This window comes from Rhinolophus hipposideros, assembly GCF_964194185.1.
Source record: "Rhinolophus hipposideros genome assembly, chromosome: 12".
Classification (NCBI taxonomy): Eukaryota; Metazoa; Chordata; class Mammalia; order Chiroptera; family Rhinolophidae; genus Rhinolophus; species Rhinolophus hipposideros.
In genome coordinates, this window is record NC_138058.1 from 73,839,172 (window position 1) to 73,863,529 (window position 24,358).

The 24,358-nt window shown below is 49.9% G+C and overlaps 1 protein-coding gene across 4 annotated transcripts in view; it reads right to left on the minus strand.

Moving 5' to 3' along the window:
* Positions 1-8,926: 8,926 nt before the first annotated feature.
* RNF144A (ring finger protein 144A) overlaps positions 8,927-24,358 on the minus strand; it is a 98,126-nt gene continuing 82,694 nt past the window's right edge. For 3 of the 4 annotated variants that reach the window (XM_081068227.1, XM_081068226.1, XM_081068228.1), the window contains exons 7-9: positions 24,197-24,344; positions 19,739-19,828; positions 8,933-13,154 (exon numbers count right to left, since the gene is read on the minus strand). In XM_081068227.1, the coding sequence (XP_080924353.1) occupies positions 13,023-13,154; positions 19,739-19,828; positions 24,197-24,344 (370 nt within the window). In that variant the 3' untranslated portion in view covers positions 8,933-13,022. Of the gene's footprint in view, positions 13,155-19,738; positions 19,829-24,196; positions 24,345-24,358 lie in introns of all 4 variants that reach the window. The other variant, XM_081068225.1, reaches the window with a different exon arrangement.

The window sequence follows — 24,358 nt, forward strand, 5'->3', positions numbered from 1 at the left end:
TGCCCTGGGGAACCACTGGGGGTGGTTGTCTGAGTGGCACAGGATGAGGTAGCTCACGAGGCAGAGTCCTGTTTGGTAGCCCTGCCACCCCGCTCCTGCCACGAGAGTGCTTCCTGCCCTGTTGCTTCCCTTCTCACTTCCTCTACCCGGAGCAGAGTCCTGCCTCCCTCCGTCCAGGTTGTCTTCCAGGATATCTACCCATATCTGACTGCGGATCTCTGGTTACTGGCTCCCAGACACTCGGATTTCTGCTTCCATCTGGTCCCCAGGCCTCTGTCTCTACTTTGTGAGGATTCAATCGCACGTGAAAGCACCTAGCACATGTTCGAAGCTCAGCACTGGTTGACCTCTGCATGTCTCCTCTACCATTTGCACCGACATGTCCCTTCAACACTCAGTCCTAGTTGCTCTTCCAAGAAGCTTCTCGAACTCCTACTGTCCGACTAGGCCCCGTGCTTCCTGACTGTCCACCGACAAATACCTGCTTTACGTTTGATCTTTGGGAAGATTTGTATGAGAAAATGCACTATGATTCTCTCAGTTTCTACCTACCCACCCCTAGGAATTATTACAGTGATAGAAGTGCTGTCTAAAATATATTCAAATTGATGGAGGGCAACGGGAGTTTGAGAATTCCCAGCATTAGGAATTGTCAGGTCTATAATCCCATCCCCACAGGAAGTATGAAACCCTTGTAGTAGTTCCAGGTGAAAGACAAATAGTACTTATTCGACCCACAGGGCTTATCCCATCCAACAGAACAGTGGGCATGGAGCTTATTTTCACTATTTGGTAAGCAAGAAACATGAGCATCAGAGAAAATGCTTGTCCGAGCTCATTCAGCTGGTGTATGAATGGACCCTCAGGTCCCTTCATTGCCTGACACCGGTGCCTCTGTAACACCCTTGCCAAGCGAACACCCACTTTCTCCTCTTTCAGGTTAGAAAGAAGCAGAAAGCTGTCCCTAAATCCTGCTTCTGGAATGATCCACAGGGTACTCATTCAGGGAACATTACGCCTTGAGCATGCGTTGGGTGCCGTGCTACAACTGGGACTAGACAGACGAAGAGAAAGCCGTCCAGCCATCAGGTAACTTGGACTACACTGTGATACATACGAGTATAATGTAAGGCTCTGCATTAGGCATCTCCAGTGAGGGGTACAAAAGTTCTGTGTGGCACAAAGACAGCACGAGAGTTTCGTACCTCGACTTTGCCACTCTAAGGTAGAAATCACTTCCGTAGCCTCCCTTGTCTCCTCCAGTTGGTGGATGAGCAGCTTCTTTGATAAACACCAGATTGTGTATCGGCTCCCAGGGGTCACATCCCACAGTCCCAGGCAGGAGGTGTCAGGGATCTCGGCAGATGGTGCCTCCACAGAACTAAGCTCCAAGGAGAGGCTGCCAGGAGCTGTGCCAGGCCACCAGACTGCGGGGAGCCTGCGGTGCTGAGGTTTGTGATGGCCCTGAATGCAGTGTGCCCAACTGCTACTGCACGATGTGGATTGAATCTGCAAATAAGCGAGGCACTGACGGAGTCCACCAAAGTAGGTACTGAGGGTGAGAGAGGGGACCACGGCCAGGCGGGAAAACCATGGGACAGGCTTGAAGGCTGGCCTCAAGGACTGTCAACAAAATATGTGATTGCAATTCCCTACCAGGAGGTAGAGCCGGAAGTGCTGCTGAGAGAATACTGCAAGTGGAAAGTGGGGTTGGACCAGGGCTGCAGGATTCAGAGCTAGAATGACCAAGAAGAGATGTAAGAGGCAACATACCCTAGATGGACCGTGGTGGGGTGAGCTGAGGAGGGGCAGTTGGCATGTGGAGGAACTGCATATTGGCAGGTGAATCTGGAACCATACCACTGTGTTAGTGGGCTCGGGCTGCCATAACCAAAACACCACAGACTGGGGGCCTTAAACCACACACATTTACTGTCTCACAGTTCTGGAGGCTGGAAGCCCAAGATCAAGGTGTTGGCAGGTTTGGTTTCTCCTGAGGCCTTTCTCCTCGGTGGCCAACAGCCACCTTCTTCCTCTGTCCTCACGTGCTCTTTCCTCTGTGCTCATAGCCCCTGGGTCTCTGTGTGTGTCCTCATCTCCTCTTATAAGGACACCAGCCAGATTGGATTAGGGCCAACCCAACAGCCTCATTCTAACTTAATCACGTGTTTAAAGACCCTATGTCCAAATATAGTCACATTCTGAGGTATCGAAGGTTAGTGCTTCAACATATGAATTTGGGGGGACACAATTCATCCCCTAGTAGTCATGAGCTGGGGAAGGGAGAGGTTTCCAGAGAAGAGGTCTGGGCTGAGGTGGCAGGGGGACATTATCTAGGAGAGAAAGTTGAGTAAGAAGAGCTATAGGGCTCATCCTTGAATAATCCCATCATTTGAAAAGCTGGAAAGAAAAAGCAAGAAAAGGAAGCTGAGAAAAAGTCTCCAGAGAAGTGGAAAGGAAGCTGGGAGATACATGAAAGCAGAGAAAGAGAGAACGTGTCAAAGAGGAAATGTCAGCCCTGACAATGCTGATGAGAGGCCAGGTAGGAAGATCAAACAAGCATGTGCGGATTCGGTGATGGAGAAGTCACTGGTGACTTTAGCCAGATGTGTTTGGTGGAACAGTGAGTGCAGAAGCCAGTGAGGGTGGTCTGAAAGAGAACGAGAATGAGAGGAGATGGATATTCAATTATGTCCCTCAGGAAAAATAGTTCAGATGCAAAGCTGTAGGTCCTTGCACCTGTGAGGGATGAGGTAACAAACAGATTAGATTTGATCATTGCTTTTCAAATTTCTATCTGCATGACAAAGAAAGACTCTAGAGCAGCTCCCAAGTTCGCACCCTATATAATTCCCTCAACTTGAGGGCAAGATCTGTAACTTGCTTCTAACCAAGGCAAACATGTCACTCCCATGGTTAATGTATCTGGACACAGGAACACACATATGTATAGTATATGTGCATGTATGTATACGTGTACTTACAAACACAGATGTGTATATATATCTATGGCTTCATCTGGCTAGCACACACTGGAGAGATTTGGTGAAGGAAGCCGCCATGTGGAGGACACCCAGGTGGTGAAGAACTGCAGGCAGCCTCTAGGACCGGAGGGGGACCTCCAGCTGACAACGGACATACAGAAGGAAACAAATTCTGCCACAATGTGAATGAAATTAGAAATGGACTCTTGCCTAGTGGTGGCTCCAGCTGAGAACACAGCCCAGCTAACCTCTGGTAAGACCTGGGGATCTTTCTAAAATCCAGCTTCTAACAATAGGTTTGAGGCGGGACCTGAGATTCTGCATTTCTAAGTAGTTACCAGGCAATGCTAACGCTTCTGTCAACGCCACATTTTTAGCATTTTTAGTATAAAGGCGGTAGGTGCCCATTGAGATTCCTTCCAACTCTAAGAACCTACCAGCTGGAAGAGAAAATCCCATGAGGATCAAAGAAAAGAAGTTATCACCGTTTGCAAATATCTAAACTGACTTTTGCAATTTCACTAAAAACTGAAAACTTATGTTGAAGGAGTTTAAATGCATATGGAACTATTGCACAGAAGTCGCTTTCAAGAGATGCTTGGTGTTCCGCAGGAGAAATGAAAGGACTAATGATGAGAGAAACGTTGGAAAGAAAAACATAGCAAACTGCTAGCTTTAGCTAAATGTTACACATGCCACGGCGTGTGTGGGCCCCTATGCAGGAGTCCCCCCATTTCAGACACAAGCCGAGCATTACAGGGAACAGGAGGGTCTGACGTAGACGAGTGGCACCCTCTGTGTCACCACAGAGGCCTCAAACATGCTCTCAGCACGGGGAGCCTGGCCACTGAGCTTCTGGAATGCAGGACTGGACCAGCAGTGCACACACACTGGGCAGCTGGGCTAAGCTGGCTTTGCTGCTACCAGTTACGCCACTTACAAGACACCCTCTCTGAGCCACCATGTGCTCCTCTCGCGAAATAATGAGCCATCCCCACATCCACTGTACCCACTTTGCAAGAGGCACTTGGACAACGAAACACCGTGCTTCCCCGAAAATGTGGGAAACCACCAGCACTAATGCGTCTTTTGAAGCAAAAATTAATATAAGACCCAGTATTATGTTATGTTATATTACATTATATAACATTACATTATGTTATATATTGTATTATATAAGATCCAGTCTTATTTTACTATAAATAAGACTTATATTAATTTTTGCTCCAAAAGATGCATTAAAGCTGATGGTCTGGCTAGGTCTTATTTTCGGGGAAAAACAGCAGTTCAAGGGAGATAACCGTCTTTGGAGTCGGAAGGACCTCATGGAATAGCGACTTTGACCGTGGGCAGGTGAACTCCACTGAGACTTCTGTTTCCTGATTTACAAAGTGGGCACAAAATCATGCTGACTTCTGGCATTTCTGAGAGGATTAGGAAATGCTATGTCATGGCATCTCTTGTTCCACGCTAGGGGTCAGCTCCCTTGTGCAATGAAGAATCTTAAAAGGGGGGAAAAAATTTGTCATCACCTTGACCATTTTCGAAGGTTTCCTTGGCCAAGATAATCAGTGGTTTCTTTTTCCTGTTTCAACACCAAGGTGGTGACGCTGAGAGCATGGCCTGGCATGGCCTCTAGCTATGGCTATGGCTGCTGAGACAATGGAGCATTTTGGCAGCATTTGTGTGATTTTTAATTAAGCATCATAGTTAAGCTGGATCAATGGAGGGGAAATGTGAGTGAAGAGCTGGGCCCCAGGACAGACTGCGGGCCTGTGAAGGCGGAATGTGAAGGGAGCGAGTCACTGGCTGCTGAATTCACCCCCAGGACAAACTGCCTTTAGTTCAGCCACATCTGCCCTCCAAGGGCAACCAAAATGTGGCAACTTTGATGCACTGTATGTTCTCCTGGAAAGCAGGGATGATGGTACTTTTCCCTGAAAATGGAACCACTGTCATCCCACAAGCCTGCCCTGGCCCCCCACCAGGCAGGTCCAAACCCCCGACGGCAGCCTGGCCTTCTGGGTGTCCCCACACTGCACTTGGTGCAGGTGCCTTTGCTTGCGTTTTGCAGAAATGGAAGTTTGCTTTGTTGTAACGTTTCCTCCCTTTTATCCCTCTTCATTGTCTGGTTGTCCTAATTGGTGTTTGTAATAACTCCCAGTCTACTCTCATCTGCAAGTTTCATTAGCATGCTGATTGCTCCGTTGTTGTTAATAAAAACATTAAGTTATTATTTCACATTCATTGTGCCCAACAATGAATTAGGAGTTGTGCAGAATAGAGAAACAGATTCAGCTCCGAGCGCACCTCACTCTCTTGTGCCTGAAAACGTCTCACGTAGCTGAGTATGATGGAGTTTTGTCCTTTCCTTTCGTTTTCAGGATTTGGGTGCCAGATGGAACCAGCACACAAAATCTCCAGAGGTTCTCTCTCCTGAGATGAAAGTTACGTGACCTAACCATTACTCTTGTCATTAATTAAGCCTTGATATCCGGCCAATGTCCCCTCTTCTCCTGGCTTAAACCATATGAATGACGTACTTATTTGCTCCTTCAAGCAACAAACATGACTTCACATTAACCACCACCGACTAGGCACAGCCACTATGCAGTTTGCCTGAAAATGCACGCCTTCCCACCTCTGTGTTTGTCATCCCTGTTCCCCTCTGCCTCTGAGCCAGGCCCAGACCCCACAGCCCACTCCGAGTACCACTCACCCTCCCACACTCGGCTTAGATGGCTAAGGTTGCACATGAAGTGCTCCCAGACCCTGCCTTCTCTCCAAGTCCAGTCACTCATTCAGACTGCTGAGGGGTTGCCATAGGGTCTCAAGCATCCTGTCAGGTAGGGCTACCGTTTGTCCCACTGCAAAGCCCACTAGACCTTGAGCCTCGTGAGGATGGGGGCTAGGAACCTTTGCCTCTTTTTGTGCCCTTGCCATATGTGTCTGCCGAGCAAGTGTCTGGTGAAGAATCAATGGTGCCCACGTCACGGTGATTCAGCCATCAGCTGTGCACTCAGCCTGCCCTCGGTGAGAGAGAATCTCTTCCAGAATGGGCTGTGTGGCCCCTGCCAACGCTGACTTCTGTGGATTTCCATGTCATCCTGCCTCTCGTTTTTACTCCACTTCAGATGGTGGGGAATGTCACCGACCAAGGTCAGCCTTTCCTAGGAAGCATTTTGCTGTCATGGAAGCACAGCAGCTCCAGGCGAGGCTGCCTGGGTCCCACCACTCTGAGGCCTTCCTGAAGGGAAGCGATTCTGGGCGCCGCTGGCCCTTGCCCTGGAGTGCCTCTGGGCATCTTGCTGAAGTCCTGAGTGGTGTTCCCACAGGCTGTGGGGCGGTCCTTGACTCCAGTCCACCACTGACTGTTTCTGGGTGAGACTCTTAATACTATCTGAGCTTTAGTTTCCTCACCTATAAAGGGAAGTGTCCATAATAATAATACTTTTTTCCCCAGGGCTGTTGTGGGAGTCAGTTTCATCTGAACAGAATGTTGACATGGGAAGGACGGTTTTGTCCTGCAATGGGCACTATTTCCTGCTAGATGCTGATCCAGACACTTCAAAAGGCCACGTTTGGGGGTGGCGGGGAGGCACGTTCGGTCTATGGCACTGACAGCACCCCAGTGGTCTGCGCCTTTGAGGACCTGCCTCCCCCTGGGGACCTCCTGGGGCCACTGCCCTGCTTCATCTGGCTGGTTGGAAAACAGGTGGGACTGAGGTCTTCTGTCTCCATGTGGGAGACTCACCTTCAGACACAGTTCGAACGCTCAGGGACAGAAAGCAAGCCGCTGCTCATGGCTGAGGGAGGGCTCTGCCCGTCGGTGGGGCTGCATCTGGACAGGAAAACAGGAAACCTGTAACGGGAAACACGCAGTCCCCCATTCCAGGCTGCCCCTCACGGTTGGTACGTCTCGCGGCAAGGGCTTCCACCGGCCCGTTTCCTCGTCGTACGGAGGAATATAGTACGGAGATGACCGTCCTCGCCGGTCTGCGAGCATTCCAATGTATGGCAGGAGGCAGTGCCTGGCTCACGGCGGGTCTCAGTTCACAATAGTTATGTTTTTACCCTATATTGAGACTTTTGCTTCTAGGCCATCTGCACTTCCCCTGCATTCTGATTTAATTTTTATAAGTAGTTTTGAATGACACCCTTCCTCTTCCACCTCGTTTCAATTTAATGGTTGTTTTTTAAACCCAACGACTCCAAGTAACTGTCCCTCTCCCCGCCCCTCCCACATACACCCTTTATCTGCCAAGCACTTAATAAGTCCCTACTATGTGTCAGACAATATGAGTTGCTGATATAAACATGAATAACTCATATTTATGCTCATTTTCTAACCCCCTGGATAAAACTAACCATCAAGTCCAACTGTCAGTTTTCAAAATACATTCCCGTTTATATGGTGGGCCTTTTATAGATGTTGTGATAATTGATTCTGAGGATGCAGAAAAGCCCGTCCCTTTGGATCTGTCCAGCGTGCTGAGGAATGAATGCTCCATGTGCAGGTAGGCTGTGAGCGAATTTCCTGTCAACGATAAAAAATAAATAGAATAAATAAAATATTGCGAAAAGACACAGGGGAACTTGTTCCAGGGGAACAAGTAAGTGACTTCTGATTTTCCCATGTGCAGAATTTGCTCCATTTTTCTGCGTTAAGCAGAGTCCCCAGGGTCCCTCATTAGTGGCTTGAGCTGTGACGTAGGAAGGCCAGGTGGTCCAAGCCAGACCTTTCAGTGGCCCTGGGATGACACGAGTGGGCCCTTTGGGATCCCGGATTTGCAGGTGGTGGGTGAGCATTCTCGACAGCACCTTCGTCCCCATCACGGCTGGAACTCATTAATGACTTCTCATATTGCCAAACACTCTCTTGGTTTACTCACCTTTCCTCATCTGTCCTTAGAAAGATGCTGCGAAGTATTTTTTACCCTCATTTTCAAATGAGGAAACGGGTGCTCCAGACGGTCACATGCCTGAGAAATCACATGCCTCAGAGGGGACCGACTCTGCTGACCCTCGCATCGTGGATGCGTGGCCTCCAGACACTGAGACAGCGAATCACTGCTGTTTAGGTCCCCGGTTTGTGGTGATGCTACAGCCGCCCTAGCACACTAACCTCCCGCACCCCACAGCTCCGGCGTGAAGGTCCGAAGCTCGGCACTCCGCCCTGAGGTCGGACACAACTCTGCATCCCCAGGGCGCTGGCGGCCCACACTCCTCACACGACTGAACACTCTTGCACTCATCTTGGCCTGGCTCACGCCTCCTCGTCGGCTAAACGTGTTCACACACAGCACCCCCAAAAGCTTTCCCTACCTGGCCTGCCTCAGCACTGCCCCATCTTCTCCTGACGGCTGATTGACAGCTCGGCCTCCCCTCCAGACCAGGTGCTGCTGGGGTGACAGCAATGCACCCCGTTAACAAAGTACAACTCACCTCTAAATTCTGAGGGTGTTTGAACTTTCACCTTTCCCTAGCCTTTCACTTCACGCTAATGAACAAGGTGCCTATTCTTCCATGAATTTAGAACAGGCAAATGAAAAAGGTCCCTTACTCTAATCTTAGAGTTACTTAGTTCTCCTAGTGAACAAGAAGTATCCACATTCATTCCACTTTGTTTTCCAAGCAGAAAAAGAATGTCACTGATTTTTATGGGGGGGAATAAATCCCCCATGAATGGATAGGTGTTGAAGTGGTTGTCTTCACGGAGGGAGGTGAGGCCGCATTCCTGGGCTGGCACAACGGGGGGTGACTTACCAATGAGCCAGGTCACTTGCTGACACTCAGGAGAGAGAAAACCAGAAGCGAAAGCTGCTTTCCCAGCAGGTAAGGTCTCCACCTTGCCCGTCCCCCTTTCCACCTCCTTCCCTCATCACACTGTCAACCCCCAGGCCAGCAGTCAACTCGGAATGTACAAAAGATGGAGCCAGACAGGATTTACAAAAGGAACCTGTATTCTAGCCAAAATATCTTTAAAAAGAAATCCCTTCTGAAAGGGGGGAGAGTGGGGACAAACTACATAAGACACAATACATTTAAAATATGTATTGAAATTACAAATCACACTTATCCATATGATTCCAAAGTACAAAACACAACATTAAAAGGCATTCAAAACAGCTCTTCTATACATCACAGTGTTAGTGACATTTCAAAAACACAAATTTGTTTTTGTTTTTACCACCACTTGTCAAATACATCACATATACAAGTGCATGACTCATTCATGCATGCTTTTATGCAAGATTAAAATACACCCGTGGTAAAATGAGCAAAGAAGGAAGGAATAGGCAGGCGTGTGGCGGGCACCCAGCCCTACCTGAAGGCTCCTGGATTGTGGAAGACAGATTGCAGAGACCAGAGGAAGGAGGGAGACCGTGGCCTTCTGCACCCAGACAGCATGCTCCCCGAGTTCTGGTGCCCAGCTAATCCCTTTGTCCCATGTGGCATTTCTAACGCCAGTCAGAATCTCATTTTGTCTCTTCATAACAGCTTGGGTTCATTATAAGGGATAAACAAGCTTTGGTATTTTTTAATGAGAACTTCACGAAGCTTTACACATGCAAAATGTTTTCCCTTGATGGTTTCACTATGATGTGTGTATATATACTATATACAGGGGGCATTTATTAATAAATGAGAATCTGAGAAGTATACAAAAAGCTCACCCTGGTTCTTTGTACTCCCCTCATTTTTTTAAAGACTCCCAAGGGAAATGTCTTCTTCTAATTTGTGAACTACCTTTTAACTTTTCTGATACAGGTGAAAAAGGTAAAGATGTCTTGAAGTATTTCTTGCATATCTGATACGCCCTTTCCCCTTGGTATTGAATCCTAATCAGGAACTGAGCTGCTTCCTAAGCTGGTTTATGGAATAACATGCTGTAAAGAGAACTTGTTCCCATTGTAAAAGATGCCAGGAGTGGCGAGCGCTGCTTCCTCGGTCTGCAGCTACTCCTGGGGGTCGAGGAAGAACTGACGTGGACAGGAATTTGTGCCATCGAAGGTTTTGTCTGTGCTCAGTCTCTGCTACGTGACTACCCGCAGGGACCCCTCTGACAGAGGCAAAGCTTGGCCACCTGGCTACTAGGACACATGGCAGAACCAGCCTGAGTGATCAGGCGCGTCCAGGCAACCGTCAGAACGTGGTCAGTTTCCAAAGGGATTCAAATGACTATGGGGAAACCGTGCCCTCCCTCACCACCGCAACCATAGCTGATGCTATGGTCCATCTGGAAAGGTTTTCTTCCCTCTTCCCCAGGACTTAATAGCGGCTCGATGCAGAAACAGGCATGTGCTCCCAAATGGTCTGTATGGAAACAGTCTGTGAAAGTGAATGCCATTTTCAATTAAGACAAACTGTGCTGGATAACAGGAACGAGTCCACCTAATAAGTGTAGAATTCCGCAAGTTTTACCGGGGAGTGGCAGCAAGGTTAAAATCTGAAACGCGAGCCATCCTCCCACGCCCCATTTATATTTTACACCAAGCCTCGTTAACAGTGCGTCCCCAAGGCCAGTGGGTACGGTGCTGTTGACGGAAACACCGGGGGGAAGGGAAACGCAATGTTATGGAAGGACCCCAGTGCAATCCTGCTGGTATCTTTCCAGGGAAGGGTCGTTTTCAGTTCTGTTGTTACTCAAGCCAAATGAGAAAAGTGAGGCTTGCTTGATGCAAAACCTTGGTGTGAGCAGGTACTACTTTGGCCCCTGAATCTCTGCGGTCCCTCCCTGATCAAACCTCGTGCTTGCGAAACATGTCAGAGGTGAAGGCACAAGGATGGTTGGGGCTTCAGATGTGCAAGCTGCGCCCCCAGACTCCCCCAGGAGAGACGGACGGCCTGACCCGCTAGGAATAAAAACGATCTGAGCTTCAGCCCAGGGAATGCAACCTTTCCGAGGCTCTGCTCCCTCCCCCAAAAGTGAGGGAGCCGTGTATGGAGTCGTGCAGTGTGCAATGGGCAGCAGTTAGTACAGGCAGGATGGACTGGGATGGGATGAAGACCTTCCCTGTGGCCGTCTCCACATGCGGCCACGAGCCTGCTGTGTTCCATACATTTTTAAGGGCTCTGGCTAGACAGCTGCATTCTCAAATCCAGCAGGAGGCCTCAAGCCATGCCACCAACTTCATCCTCAGGCCTCCCACGGTTGTCACCCTCTCAGAAAAGCCATTCTACCTCCAGACCCTATTGCAACACCTCCAGCTACAGACTTCACCCAGGCTTCATCTCAAAACACAGTCTTAGGCATGTTCTTTAAACTACAATTAGGAGAAGTTTTCCACATAATTTTGACACAGACTGGTTTCCTAAATGGCTTCTGCTTCATAAAACAAATACTAGAGGTGAAGAGTGAGGTGATCCTATTTCTCCTAACGTACTGAACCTTAAGAAATAAGACATTTCTACGTGGGAAGGTGAATCAGGACCTGAAATGAAAGCACAGATAGGAAGGGAAAGATTCAAACACCACCGCGTTTTCCACACACGCTTGCAACAAGCAAACCACTGAGATACAAGTCAGGTTTGGTTTTCATTGTGCTCTTCTGTGGAATGCTTAATAAGTTTTAAAAAGTTCCCCTGTGGTGAATCTACAACATTTGCCTTTCCACTATTTTTAGAAGCCTCAAGTTCAATGCAATCGGTTTGTTCTTTAAAAGCACATGTGGCTTTAAGAGCCGTAGTAAAGTCCACTCTCTGTGAAGACACATCCCCCACTTTCCAAAGTCAATTGATGGGATGACATGTGTCTTACTGATCTGTGCCTTCTGCTGCCATGGTAACGGTCACACACGCAGCCTGTAAAAGATAGCCTGTAGAATCCCATCAAAATAACGACACAATGTGAAAGGTGTTTCCACAAGGGCAAAAGGGTTAGCAACAGGACTTGGAGCTCTGTAAGATACGTGATTTGTACAAAATAGCTTAGTCATTTAAAAACAGAAAATCCGAGAAGCTCCTCCCTTGCAAAGCCAGAGGCCCTGCCTCTGAGAAGCGGGGCCCACTTCTCTTCCTACTTTCTCCCTGAGGAGACTGAGGCAGGTGGCCAAATCATAGTGATCCCAAGTAGAACTATTCCAAGTAGAACTATTTCGGAGCACAACATTTGGTTTCTGAAGACATTAAAACTCTGATGACACTCAGGTGAGAAGAGACAAGCCTGGGAGCTGAACTGTGTCACCAAAGAGAGAAAAAAACAAAAGGCAAATCTATTGGTGGTGACTCTCCTTTAAACACAACAGTATTTTCAAAGAAATGCAGCGGTATAGGAATCATGTGTACGATGGTGCACAGAGCACAGCATTCGAAAAGTCGTTACAAGTTTCAAGAAGAACACAAAGGGCATATAAGGCTTTCTAAATCTCCTGAAAAGTGGCCGAGCCAGAAAAGTCACAATAACTTCTTAAAATGCACACTTCAAGAAAGGCATAGGATGGTTTAGATGCACCTTGTTGATTTTTCACTTCTCAGTTGGAAAGAAAGAAAAAAAAAAAAAAAACGCCTTCTAAAAAGGATTTTACTAAATGCCATTAGTAATAAAAACAGTTGTCATAAACAGAGCGCTTTTCTCAAGTCGGAATAATTGAATTCAGTCTGAAGTGAGCTGCAATTCTCAAAGACTTCTCTCAGCATCATGGCACCACCTTGAAGCCAAGGAGGAGACGGACAACATTTTGCACGAGAAGCTCTCTCTGCAACCCCCAGACATTCCTCGTCTACCGCCAGAGCGAGAAAACTGCCCAGTGTGCTTCTTACAGCACCTCCCTTGTCAAGTCTGCAGAGACCGATTGTGTGGGGACGTGCCCTACCCACGCCAGCCCTGCCTGCCCCAGGCCTAGGTGACTCCACCTGTTGTCTCGGCAAATGTTCTGACATCGGTCCCTGAAATCACGGCATCCTGCGTGACACTGTGAAGCTCAATGGGGCACATAAGGCAAGAAAGATGTTTAGTGAGAGGGGGACGGCGGGGAGAGAAAGGGGAGAATCACGCTTCCCAGAGGCAGGGGTCTTGTTCCAGCAGCATGCCTTCCTCTAGGTGGGCAATGGGTCATCGTCACCTTTACTGCATTTGCACTTGCAGCAAAGTACAAACGGAGTGGCCAGGAGCAGGAAAGGCGAGGCCACCAAGAGAAGGAGCCCAAATCCAGCAAAAATGCCCACGACCTGCAAGAGGAAACACAGGAGCAGAAGGTAAGGTGACTGGTCTGTAGGTTCCATGGCTGAAAAATAAACCACACCACCACCCATCCATCAATCATCCACCCACATCTCATCTATCCATCCATCCATTATCCATGGAGCATTTACCCAACCATCCATCTACCCATCCATCCATCCATCATCCATCTATTCCTCCACCCATCCATCCATCATCTCTCCATCATCCATCCATCAACCCACCCACCCATATGTCCTACCCTTCACTTTCTTCCTTTCACTCTTCCGCCCCTTCCCCCTTTCTTTTTACGTCTTTTCTCTTCTCTTCCTCTATTTCTTTCCATCTGAGCACCCAAACATTCATCCACTGATATATCCAATTAACTAACACTTCTCCTGAACCAGACATTGTACTAGGTGCTGCAAATACAGAGGCACGAAGATCTTGACCTTCAAGGAGCAGCCAGTCTGATGGAAAAAGACCATGATTTAATCATCTGGTAACAATACTATTAACAAAAAAATGCTATCAGGTTCCAGGCGTACAGGGTTCTCGGGGAGCAGATACCTCCATTTGCTGGTGGCGATGAGAGTTTCCAATGGGAGATGGCTATGATTATAAAGGGAAGGCGGTGGTTAGCAGACAAGAAAGACTGGGATAAGGCATTCCAGACAGGAGAACTGGAAAGACACAGGTGTGGTGCATAAGGGAGTGACCAGACGGGTATCATTCCTGGAGTGTGAAAACGAGCACTTACTTTTACACATTGTGATTTTGTTTTAAAACATATGTTTACCCCCAGGTTTGAGTAACTGCTGAAAAATAAAAAAAGCCTCAAATGTAGACATGCCGTCATCCAATCTGGCAGTGTGACTGGCCAAAGGAGCAGGACGTTTACTCTGACGAGTCTCTTCCATCAGGCGGGAAGAGCCCAGGACAGATACCTGAAGATGGAGTTACACCGCCACCTGGTGTCCAGAGAGATAAGTCCATGAAGGTGCTGGGCGCACGGTGCTGATTCTGACTCAGTGTGTTTACGTCATCTTGGGCCTCAAACTTCTCAATTATAAAATAAGCAAATGAGGTAAAAGATCTCCAAGGGCTATTTTCAGCTCTGAAACATGATACTATGCTCAAGCTTCCCAGGTGTAAATGAAAGTTTGCCTTGATTAGAGTTCTGCCTGAAAACGGTCACACACACACACACACACATCCCATTGCATTTATCAAACAGACTGTATTATAAATGCTAAGAATCCATGTGTTCTTCCCAGACGGATAAGTCCGTTGGTCTGACATAACATCGATGAGGGAATTCCAGGGTTTGAATTCAGACCACACTGTGTTAAAATCCCGTGCACACCGATATTTCAACAGCCCACGGACACACAGCAGAAGCTGTTAGCGATCCCCAGGGCACTCGTGAGCCATCTCCACTTCTGGGGACACCCTTAGCCCCGAAGGGGCCATGCGCTCAAAACCCTTGACCCAATGCTCCATCCTGGGTCAATGAGACCCCGTGTTAGTTCTCACTCAGTCCGTCTTGTGTGTCATCTGCGTGCCATTTAACAAGCTGGGCTACCCATTCCCCTGCCGGCTGCTGACAGGAGGCTGCAGATACCGCCACAAGGACAGCAGCCAATGGGCAGGAATGAGACCGGAAGCAAATGTCACAAAACAAAACCAGTGGCTTAGTGAGCGTGTGACAAACATGTGTCGGGCGCAGAGCAACCCTGCCTGAGACAAGCAGACCCGTACCCAGGGTCGGGCTGCCGAGGGGTCGCTGTGACCACTGTCATTCACGCCGGCAAACCCTGATTTCAAGGACCGGTTAACCACTCAAACTGAGTTTCTCGTGGGGTTTACTAGTCAGAGCAGAACACACTCCTGTGACCACAGCAGAGTGTCTGTCCCACAATAAACGGTCATTTATGAGAGGGACCAGCTGAAGAGCAACAGGATATTCTGAACACATTCCAGTGCGGTGAAACGCTGCACCAGATGAGTGGAACGCCTGTCATTCACTGCAATTTGGCGTTGGAGCACAGCATGGCGAGTGGCCCAGCGCATGCTCGAATGCGGCAGAGGCTGGGACGAGGGCTGGGGTAAGGGACCGAGGGCTGCATCGCATGCGCTGGGGTCGGCTCTCAGGTCTCTTCTCTCCATTCACTGACAGCACCTTGGCAGCCGACAATAGTCAGGTGGAGGGCTGACACCCAGGCAGGGGCCGGCACTAGTGGTCAGGCCCCGGCCCCTCCCAGGCCAGCCGCGTCAGACAGGACCTCACGCTGGCGGTGTGTGCTTTGGGGCAGGCGATAACGTGAGATGCCATTGCCAGTAGTCCTCCTAGTTTCTGCTCACTGTTTACTGTCTGCTCTGACCTCCTCTTCCTCACGTCTCTAAGAGTCCCTCTTTCCTCAGCTTAATCAATTCCTGTTGTTCTGAACTGTACAGGAGGAGGAGAAGCAGCATCTGTGATTGTCCTCTAAAAGAACGGGTTCTCCTGTGGGGAGGGGGAGGCAGACACACAAAGAAGTGCCAACTTCTGCACAAATACAGACATAAGACACTGGAAACTGATACTGGGGAGTTAGGACGGCTTCCTTGGGGACGCAGTAGGTCCAACAGGACTCAGGCCGAGACCAGCTGAGCAGAAGGACTGGGAGCTGAGCTGAAACAGGAGAGGGACCCAGGCAGAAAGAGCGAGCCGAGGGGTTACGCCTGTGGTGAGCAGGGGAGGCGATGCAGGGGCCGTGGGGGAATCCGGGACATCGCCCAGGGCTTTGTTTAAGTGAAATGAAATTAGGGCGACTTGAAGGAAGAAGAGACTCTGTGGGGAAATCTGAAATTCTGTTCACGTATGTTCTGACACCCACATGCAGACGGGTAGCCATGCAAGCTGGGAATCCAGTGGGGCAGTTAGGGGCACAAACCCAAGTGAGCGAAATCACTGAGGTCCTGGGGGGGCCGTGGGTGCCAGGAATGCAGGTAGAGGCTAACAGGACACCTCCCTCACTGCCGTGGCCACAGCACTGGCCCCACCTCCCTGGAAACGTAGAGTAGAGAAATCCTATTTGACCCTGGATTATAATGCACTCCAATTTTCTCACTTCACCAATACAAAACTCTAAGGTCAGAAAGCGATTCCAGAGGTCCCGGGGTTTGTGTAAGACAGAGAGGACTAGGCTTCCTGCTTTCAGTACAAGACACAACTCATGCGTATTTTACTGAGCTCAGAGAAAAGACCCTTAAACAAACAGGTCACACTGCACAGGCTTCCAGGACACCTGCGTTTCTGGAGAAATCAATCACTAGCCGGGAATCTTAAATGCCCCCCTTTGGCTAAAAGCGAGCCCCCCCCCCACCCTTTACTGTGAGCTACAAGTGTCTGTTCTCTGTGCAGGAAAGGAAGAACCAGTGTGGGTAACGCTCTCCCACATTGGGGGCTGGTGTCCTGAGGAAGCAGACTGACTCTAGTGAAAGAAACACCCCTTTTAGCTCTTACGCAGGATGCCCCATTTCTGGAACAGCACTGGAAAAAGGCAGGCGGACACTTCACAGCCATTGTGTATGTAAAGGGAGTGTTCCGAGGGCAAATGGCAGGGCCAGGCTGGGAGCGTCTGGAGCTCACATCCAGCAACTCCGTGGTGAATAATACAGGTGACATCTGTTCCCACGCTGCCTCAGAGCCCTCACAACCCTCCTTTCCATGCCGATGCCAAAAGCACTGTGTCAGCAAGAGACCTGCTACACAGAATACAAAACGACATCAATTGGCACAAAATAAAATTCTACAAAACCTTTACTTTACAGAGACATATGAGGTGTGATCCCAAAGTACAGTGAATGTTTAAATTAAAAAATTTATTACAGTAAAAGACACATTGCCACTAACCCTTGTCAAAATACTCCCCCTCGCTTCCAACACACTCATCCCATCGCTCTTGCCACTTTCTGAAGCAGTTCTGGAAGTCCTCTTTTGTGAGTGTCTTTAGTTGCGCTGTCGTGGCTGCCTCGATGTCCTGAATCATTTGAACTTTGGGGAAGAGCCAGAAGTTGCACGGTGCCAGATCCGGTGAATACGGTGGATGAGGACACACCGTAATGTTTTTATTTGAGAGAAATTGCCGTACCTGAAGCGGTGTGTGACATGGAGCGTTGTCATGATGGAGGATGAAGTAAAGACACGAAAGAGGACTTCCAGAACTGCTTCAGAAAGTGGCAGAAACAATGGGATAAGTGTGTTCAAAACGAGGTAGAGTGTTTTGAGAGGGATTAATAACAATGTGTCTTTTACTGTAATAATTTTTTTTATTTAAACATTCACCGTATTTTGTGATCACACCTCGTAGAATTCTTCCATTCATGGCCTGATTCCCTTGCTAGAAAAGTCCGTCTGAAAGGGTGCTATGTAAAAGGCATTTGGCTGAGAATACTTTTACTCCCACGGAAACATTGAAGGTGGTTATGATAATTGCAAAGAGGCACACTAAAATTCTCAAAAATCTCTTAAAACAATTCTACCTAAGTTCACATCTAGAGGGTGGGGAGCGAGGGACCTTGCAAAATCAACAAATTATACTGGGCAACTGATGACAGCCCCTAAAAGCTGGGAGTCACAGGACACTGGATTCAAGGGCATTTCCTGAGCACGTGGAGGGAGGCCTGAGCTGGGCGAGTGGTAGGCAGGAGACGCATTTCCCCAGGGACCTCAGGACCCAACTGGACAGAGGCTTAAGTGAAGGCCCACATGGCAGAGGCAGCACATGTGATGCGTGTGGGAGACGGTGCAGGTCAGGAGGACAAATGTGAAAATGAGCTCTGAGACCGAGGTCCACAGACTGACCCTTCGGCCCAATCTGGTCTGCAATCTGTTTTGTTTGTTATTACAGCTTTATTGAGCTGTAATTCCCATACCTTACAACTCCTCCACTTAAAGTGTACCATTCAATGGGTTTTAGTGTATTCAGATGTGGGCAACCATCCCCAGTCAATTCTGCCACCTGTTGTTTAAGGAGCTTGTCTGGAATACAGCCATAGTTCTCTAGTGACATATTGTCCGCGGCTGTTTTTTCCCACCAGACACAGTTGAAGGTTGCAACAGAGATCTTACGGCCTGCAAAGCCAACATACCTACCCCGGGCCGTCTGCAGGGAACACCAGCCGGCCCCTGCTGTGGACCCCAGTGGCTTGGCTACAGGGTCTGCAGAGAGGATTATCCAGGGAGCACAATGATGGGTGGGACACTTCCTATTCTCGTGCACCTGCCCTGGGACCTGCTCCTTTATGTCCCAGATGGGGCTGCATCAATGGGCTGACAGCCACCGTGAAAGCAATATCGGCTGTGAACCTTCCAAGCCTCCTCTCCAGCCCGGGAGTTCCCACAGACCCGAGTCTCTCCCAGCCCACCTCCTGCTCACTTCCCACTTCGTGCAGAGTAAGCTCCAGATGTCTTACTGTGCCGGCAAAGCCCTTGGGGTCTAGCCTCTGAGATCACCTCTGACTATTTCCGCCTCCAACTCAGTCCTTCTCTGTCCCAGGGATCTTCAGGCCACAGTTCCACCATCAACCCATCCCTGTCCCCTCTGCCTGGACTGTGCCCTTTGCCCTGCCCATATACCCCAATGGCCAGCTCAGCACTCAGCCACAGGCACCACACAATCTAAGAGACCCCTCCCCAATCCATCATCGCCACAGCTGAGTACATGCTGCTCGCTTACGATCTCTGTCCCAAAACAGAATGAGGACCCTTTAAGAGGAGAACGCATCTATCTTACGGAGTATTTCCAGCTCATAGAATAGCACCTGGCACACTGCAGGAAATAAAGATGTGCTGAAAGTATGAATAAATACCAGCACACAGGCCCCCTGTCACCTCCACAGGCTGCACAGACCTTACTGGGCAGGGACTTTTCCTGCTCTCTCCCTGTCACCCTTCCCTGGGACTAACTCACTCTCCTGGGGCCTCTTCAGCTTCTACGGGAAGCTCTTCCTCCCTTAAGCGCGACACAAGGATTAACTACACACAGTGAACGGCTGCCGAGCCCACGAGTGAGGAGCAAGGGACCCAGCGCCTGCTGTGAAGATTCACCGTGTGCTGCAGGAGACGTGTCTTCACTCCAGCTTTGGGCCCGGGGTCCAGGAACGTCGTCAGCCCAGGACCACATTTCCTAGCTCTGTTTCTCTACACTGCAGATCTCCAAGCAACTGGCAGGTCTTCTGGAAAGCACACACACGCACACGCACACACACACACACACACACACGCACGCTCACACACACACACGCTCACACACAGGCGTGCACGCACGCACACACACACACGCACACACACGCACACACACGCACACGCACACACACACGCACGCTCACACACACACGTGCACACACGCACACACACACATGCACGCTCACACACACACGCACACAAACGCTCACACACACAGGCGTGCACGCACGCACACACGCACACGCACACATACGCACACACACGCACACTCGCATGCACACACACACACATGCACGGACACACACGCACACACACGCTTTCTCTTCCCGACATCAACGTCCCAGGTGAGTGGCCTCCTACCTGGGTCCGGTGCCAGATCACAGAAGCCCTGGAGTGGCCCAGCTTGTTACGGCACGGTCCTTTATCGTAATGGATCAGGAGGAAATCATCCTGAGGAGGAAGAGAAAGAGCAGGGTCCATGAGCAAGTGAGTCATCTCGGCTTAGTGAATGAGTCCTGCCGGGGCCGAGTTTCCCTTTTTGCACCCAATGAATGACGATGTGGTTGATGGCAGAAAAAGGGCAGAAATTCCACACACGACTCTGGCAGCTCCAGGCCAGGGCCCTCGGACTGGGCACGAGAGGGAGCCCTGAGCAAGATTTCCACCTCAGCCTGAAGAAGGCGGCCCTGGGCTCAGCGGTCACTCTTGGTTTTGTAGGAGAGAGAATCCTGTGATGCAGGAGTCTGATCAAGTAGGTCAGAGCCTCTTGCTACTCAAAGGACTCTCCTGGCCCTGGCTGTGATTTATCCCACCGGAGTCCTTCTGCCTTTACATCTTCCTTTCGTCCTGGCAGGACTATTCCTGGATTTGATGGTTTCCCTTACCTCTGGCCGCCCTCCTCCATGAGTGCCAGACCTCTCACCTGGAAGGTGCTTCCACTCCGCTCAGACCCGGAAAACGTTCTCCTTGCTTGGGAACCAGTCTTTCCAATTTCTACAACTGTCTTGGAGGGGGCAGTAGCTCCCGTCCGACTGGGAGATGCTGTTCCTCCAGGGGCTCTGAGACCAGGACCGGACTGTCAGGTTCCCCTTACTGATGCCAATCTCTTCAGCTAGTGCCCGGGCCAGTGTTTGGCACCCAAACCGCAACAAGCACCAACTGAGCTTGCAGCAATGGATTTTCTAGACAACACCCTCTGTCCCTCCAAGTACAGGAAGTGCCACTGTCCCCTGTTCCTCCATAAAAAGAAATAACTCAGAAGAGCACAAAGGACGGGCCGATGTCTGTCCATTCATTTAGCGGAGGGTGCAAACAGCCTCTTTTTGAGAAGAGAGTGAATAAGCACAGGGCCCAGTGTCCTCTGAGGGGACAGGAAGTCATTCTTCCGAGAACTCAGGAGAGCGGGACACAGGGGCTCTTGTCTGGCTCTTAAAATCAACTCTGCTCGAACCAGACGGGGTGGCTGCAGCCATCCCGTGAGCACTCCTCTCGCCCTGAGGACCGTGCAGGCTAGGCTTTGCTGATTTTAGGGCAGTGCCAGGGGCCTGAATACAGACATGCGGCACGAAACCCTGGCTCTTCTGGGGCAGCAACGAGATGCCTATGGGGAAGGTGGGCAGTCCCAGCCTCCCACTACCTGTCTGTCCGCGTCACCCACACCCCTCACCTACAGGGACACAAAGGTGTAAATGAAGGTAACGTCTCCTCCCGCTGGCCTTCTGTCCTCTATGCAGCTACTGCTGAAGACGTGGGCCCGCTGGGAACTCTCGCTTCCCGAAACTCATAGTAGTTCCCTCACCACTCACGTTAATTTGCACATACCACTGACATCAGTTCATTTTTCATTTGTACTGCTCATTTTCCCAGACTGCCTATCGAACAGTCTGGCACCATAGGCTCCTGAAAAGTTTCTGAGCCTGTTTTCTGAAACACGATCGGAATCACGTGGCCCAATCCAGATGACAGGTCTTCTGTGATCTCTCCACTGTCAGACGCGGATAACCCCGACTGCTACCGTCACCTGCACAGCTTACAGAAAATGCAGGTACCCGGCTGTACCCCCATGAAGCATGGCCCCCAGGTCTCTGGTAGGGCCCAGCTCACAGCCTTCCTCAGTGGCCCTGGTCTGACCAGGGGTCACCGGTGTTTGGGAAGCAGAGGCCCCGTCTAGAGGACACACTCCTCAGCTCGGCACACCGAGTCATGGCCGCGACTTCTCCTTCTGGCCACGTTCAGGCCCATACTATTCATGTCCTCCTGCATCACATCCAGCTGCCTGGTGAACTAACTCTCCCTCTACTGTCACCGTGCCCCGACCTGCCCAGACCCAGTGCCTGCTCCTCCCCAGGCTGCTGCCAGCGGCCTTTACACTCATCATCCTGCAGCACTCCACACAAGGACCCGATGCCATCAGCCACCAGGAGCTTCTCAAGCCAGAGATCTCCAGCTCCCCATGCCCTGGGCATGGACTTGGCCAGCCAGCCAACCCCTGGAGTTGAGTTCTGACAGACACTCAGGACCTGCTTCCGGGACAAAGTGAGAGACTGTTTAAACAGTACCTATCTTCTCCCTATAAAAGCACCTATCTTCTCCCTATAAAAGCACTCTAAGCCGCTTTGACAATGTATAAATGATTTCATTGTGAGTTCAGTTTATTGATGAAGGCTGGGGCATACCAGCCCCAGGACCTGGCAGCAATCCCAGTGCATTTTGTGATAGGGACCATTTCCTTAGCATTGTTCAGAGAAGTTTCATTATGCTCCTGGGTGGAAACAGAAACAATGGAGCCGGGATGGAAAGCTGCAAATCAGGGAGATGGTCAGAGATAAAAATAAACTCCTTCCAACAATCCCACCCGTTAAGGTTTGAGCCTTTGTCAAAGACTGGCTTGCAGCAGCTTGGTCTGACCCAAAGTTGTCAGAGTTTTGGAGTCTGAAGGTCAGAGCCGGGATGCAGGGTCCCTCTCTCGCTCCTTTAGGGCTTTGGGGAAAGACTATCAACCTTCCTGGACTTCTTGAAAAACAGGAAATCGATTCCAACTCTCATGGATAGATTGAGTGTATTAAATAAAATAGGTATGAAGAAGAAATTGCACAGTGCTGGCACAGAACGATTACTTCAATAAATAACTATCCCCCCACAAAAAAAATATAAAAGAAAGTGCGTGTACCCCTTTCGACTGTACTCGTAAGTAACAAATGCTGGTGCAACCAAGGTTCCTCATGACTTTGATTAAATTTAGTTTAAATCCCAGTTCTAGAAATCATAACCCTCTCTCTATATACCCCTCGGAAACCTAGCCTTTCCCCTGAATAACCAGCAAGCTCCAGGGCAGCAGAACACAGTAGCCTGGACCTGACTAAGGGTCACACAGTGAGACCTCTGGCCAGCTAAAGGTAACATCTTACCTAAGTTATGTTTCAGCTCAAAGCCCTAAGGTGGAATGACCCCCTGGCTACTGTCCCATGAGACCAGACAGAGGGATGCCTGAAAAGACCTCAGAACCGTCCTTAAGACCCGAAGAGACGACTCATTACCCTTACCTCACCTCCGACCAATCAGCTCCCAGCACGACCCTGAGCCCCTAACCCACGGTGTCCTGTGACTTTGCCCCATAGAATCTGTCACCTACAGGCCATTGGGGAGCCAGGTCTTTGAGCGCCAGCTGTCCTGTGTCTCAGGGCTTGGTGCCGTTTCCTTAAATAAACCTCTACTTTCTTTGCTGCAATCTCCTGATCGTGTCTAGTTTGGCTCTGATGAGCGCAGGTTAACGAGCCCCCTGAGTTCGGTCACACTGGGAGGGTGTGTACTCGGCCAAGAGGCAGGAGTGGTCACGGGCCTCACCAGTGAGGGGTCCAGGGGTGGGGCCTGGCCAGGAGCAGAGGAGGCCTAAGGGACAAGATGGGGACACGAGTCCTTGCTGCATTCCTGTGCAGAGACTGGGGGGAGGGGGTGTCCCGAGAGGAGGGAAGAGCCCAGTGAGACGTGGAGCCATGTTCCGGTTTTACATGCTGTCTGCTCCCAGCCCTGCCTTTATGCACGGGTCTTAAATCATTGTTACTGCCCTTGATCAATGGCCCCAATTCCTTCAGAGTCTGCTTTCTGTGGCAACAGGGTCATTTTTCAGCAGCTCTTCATTTCCAACGAAAAACAGGAAATTCTTGGCCAGGAGAACAATGAGTCTCATGAAGGAAAGGGCAGTGTGGAGCCTCTGTCACCAGTTCAGGCCGAGGCAGAGCGCACTGGGCCTCGGGCACAGGCAGGAGCCACGTTAGAACTGAGTCAGAGAGGGCAGTGTGCCCGAGACCAGGACAGTGGGCAGCCCTGGAACCACACGAGACAGAGGCAGACGCCGGGCTGGCCTCCTATGACTTGTAAGTAGATCGAGGTGGCAGAGGAGCCAGCAGCAGAAACAACAATCACCCCAGGAATCAAACTTGTGATCAGTCCATTTCCAACACTTCCCCTAAAATATCTTTCAGGATATCCCACAACATAGTAAAACTGGCATTTCACTTCCTTTCCCCTTTAGGAAAAGTTCTAAGGAGTGGCAAATTGCAGGTCAGAAGTTAGATAATATAATTTAATGATCAGGTTTCCAGAAAACATTAGAATATGGTAAAACACAAAATTATATATGCATTATATATCCGCTATAGAGAGAGACTACATATATGTGTGGACTCTCCATAAAGGTGGTAAGGGCCGTGGGCACCTTCTCTAGGCGCTTTAGGAAACGGCCGGTCTGTACCTCCCCCCGAGTTGCGCCTCATGCTGAAGGCACCAGCCAGGTCAAGGTCCAGGTGAAGCCATACTCACGTCTAGAGACTCCAGGCAGTACCAGCAGAAGGCATGCTTGCAGTTCTTACACATCATCTGTGCGCACCCTTCGTCTCGCTCTATGTAGACCTTGCACTTGGGGCAGCGTTTGATGGGCGCGTCGTCCACCTCCAGTTTGAAAGCAGAACTGTGAAGAGAAAT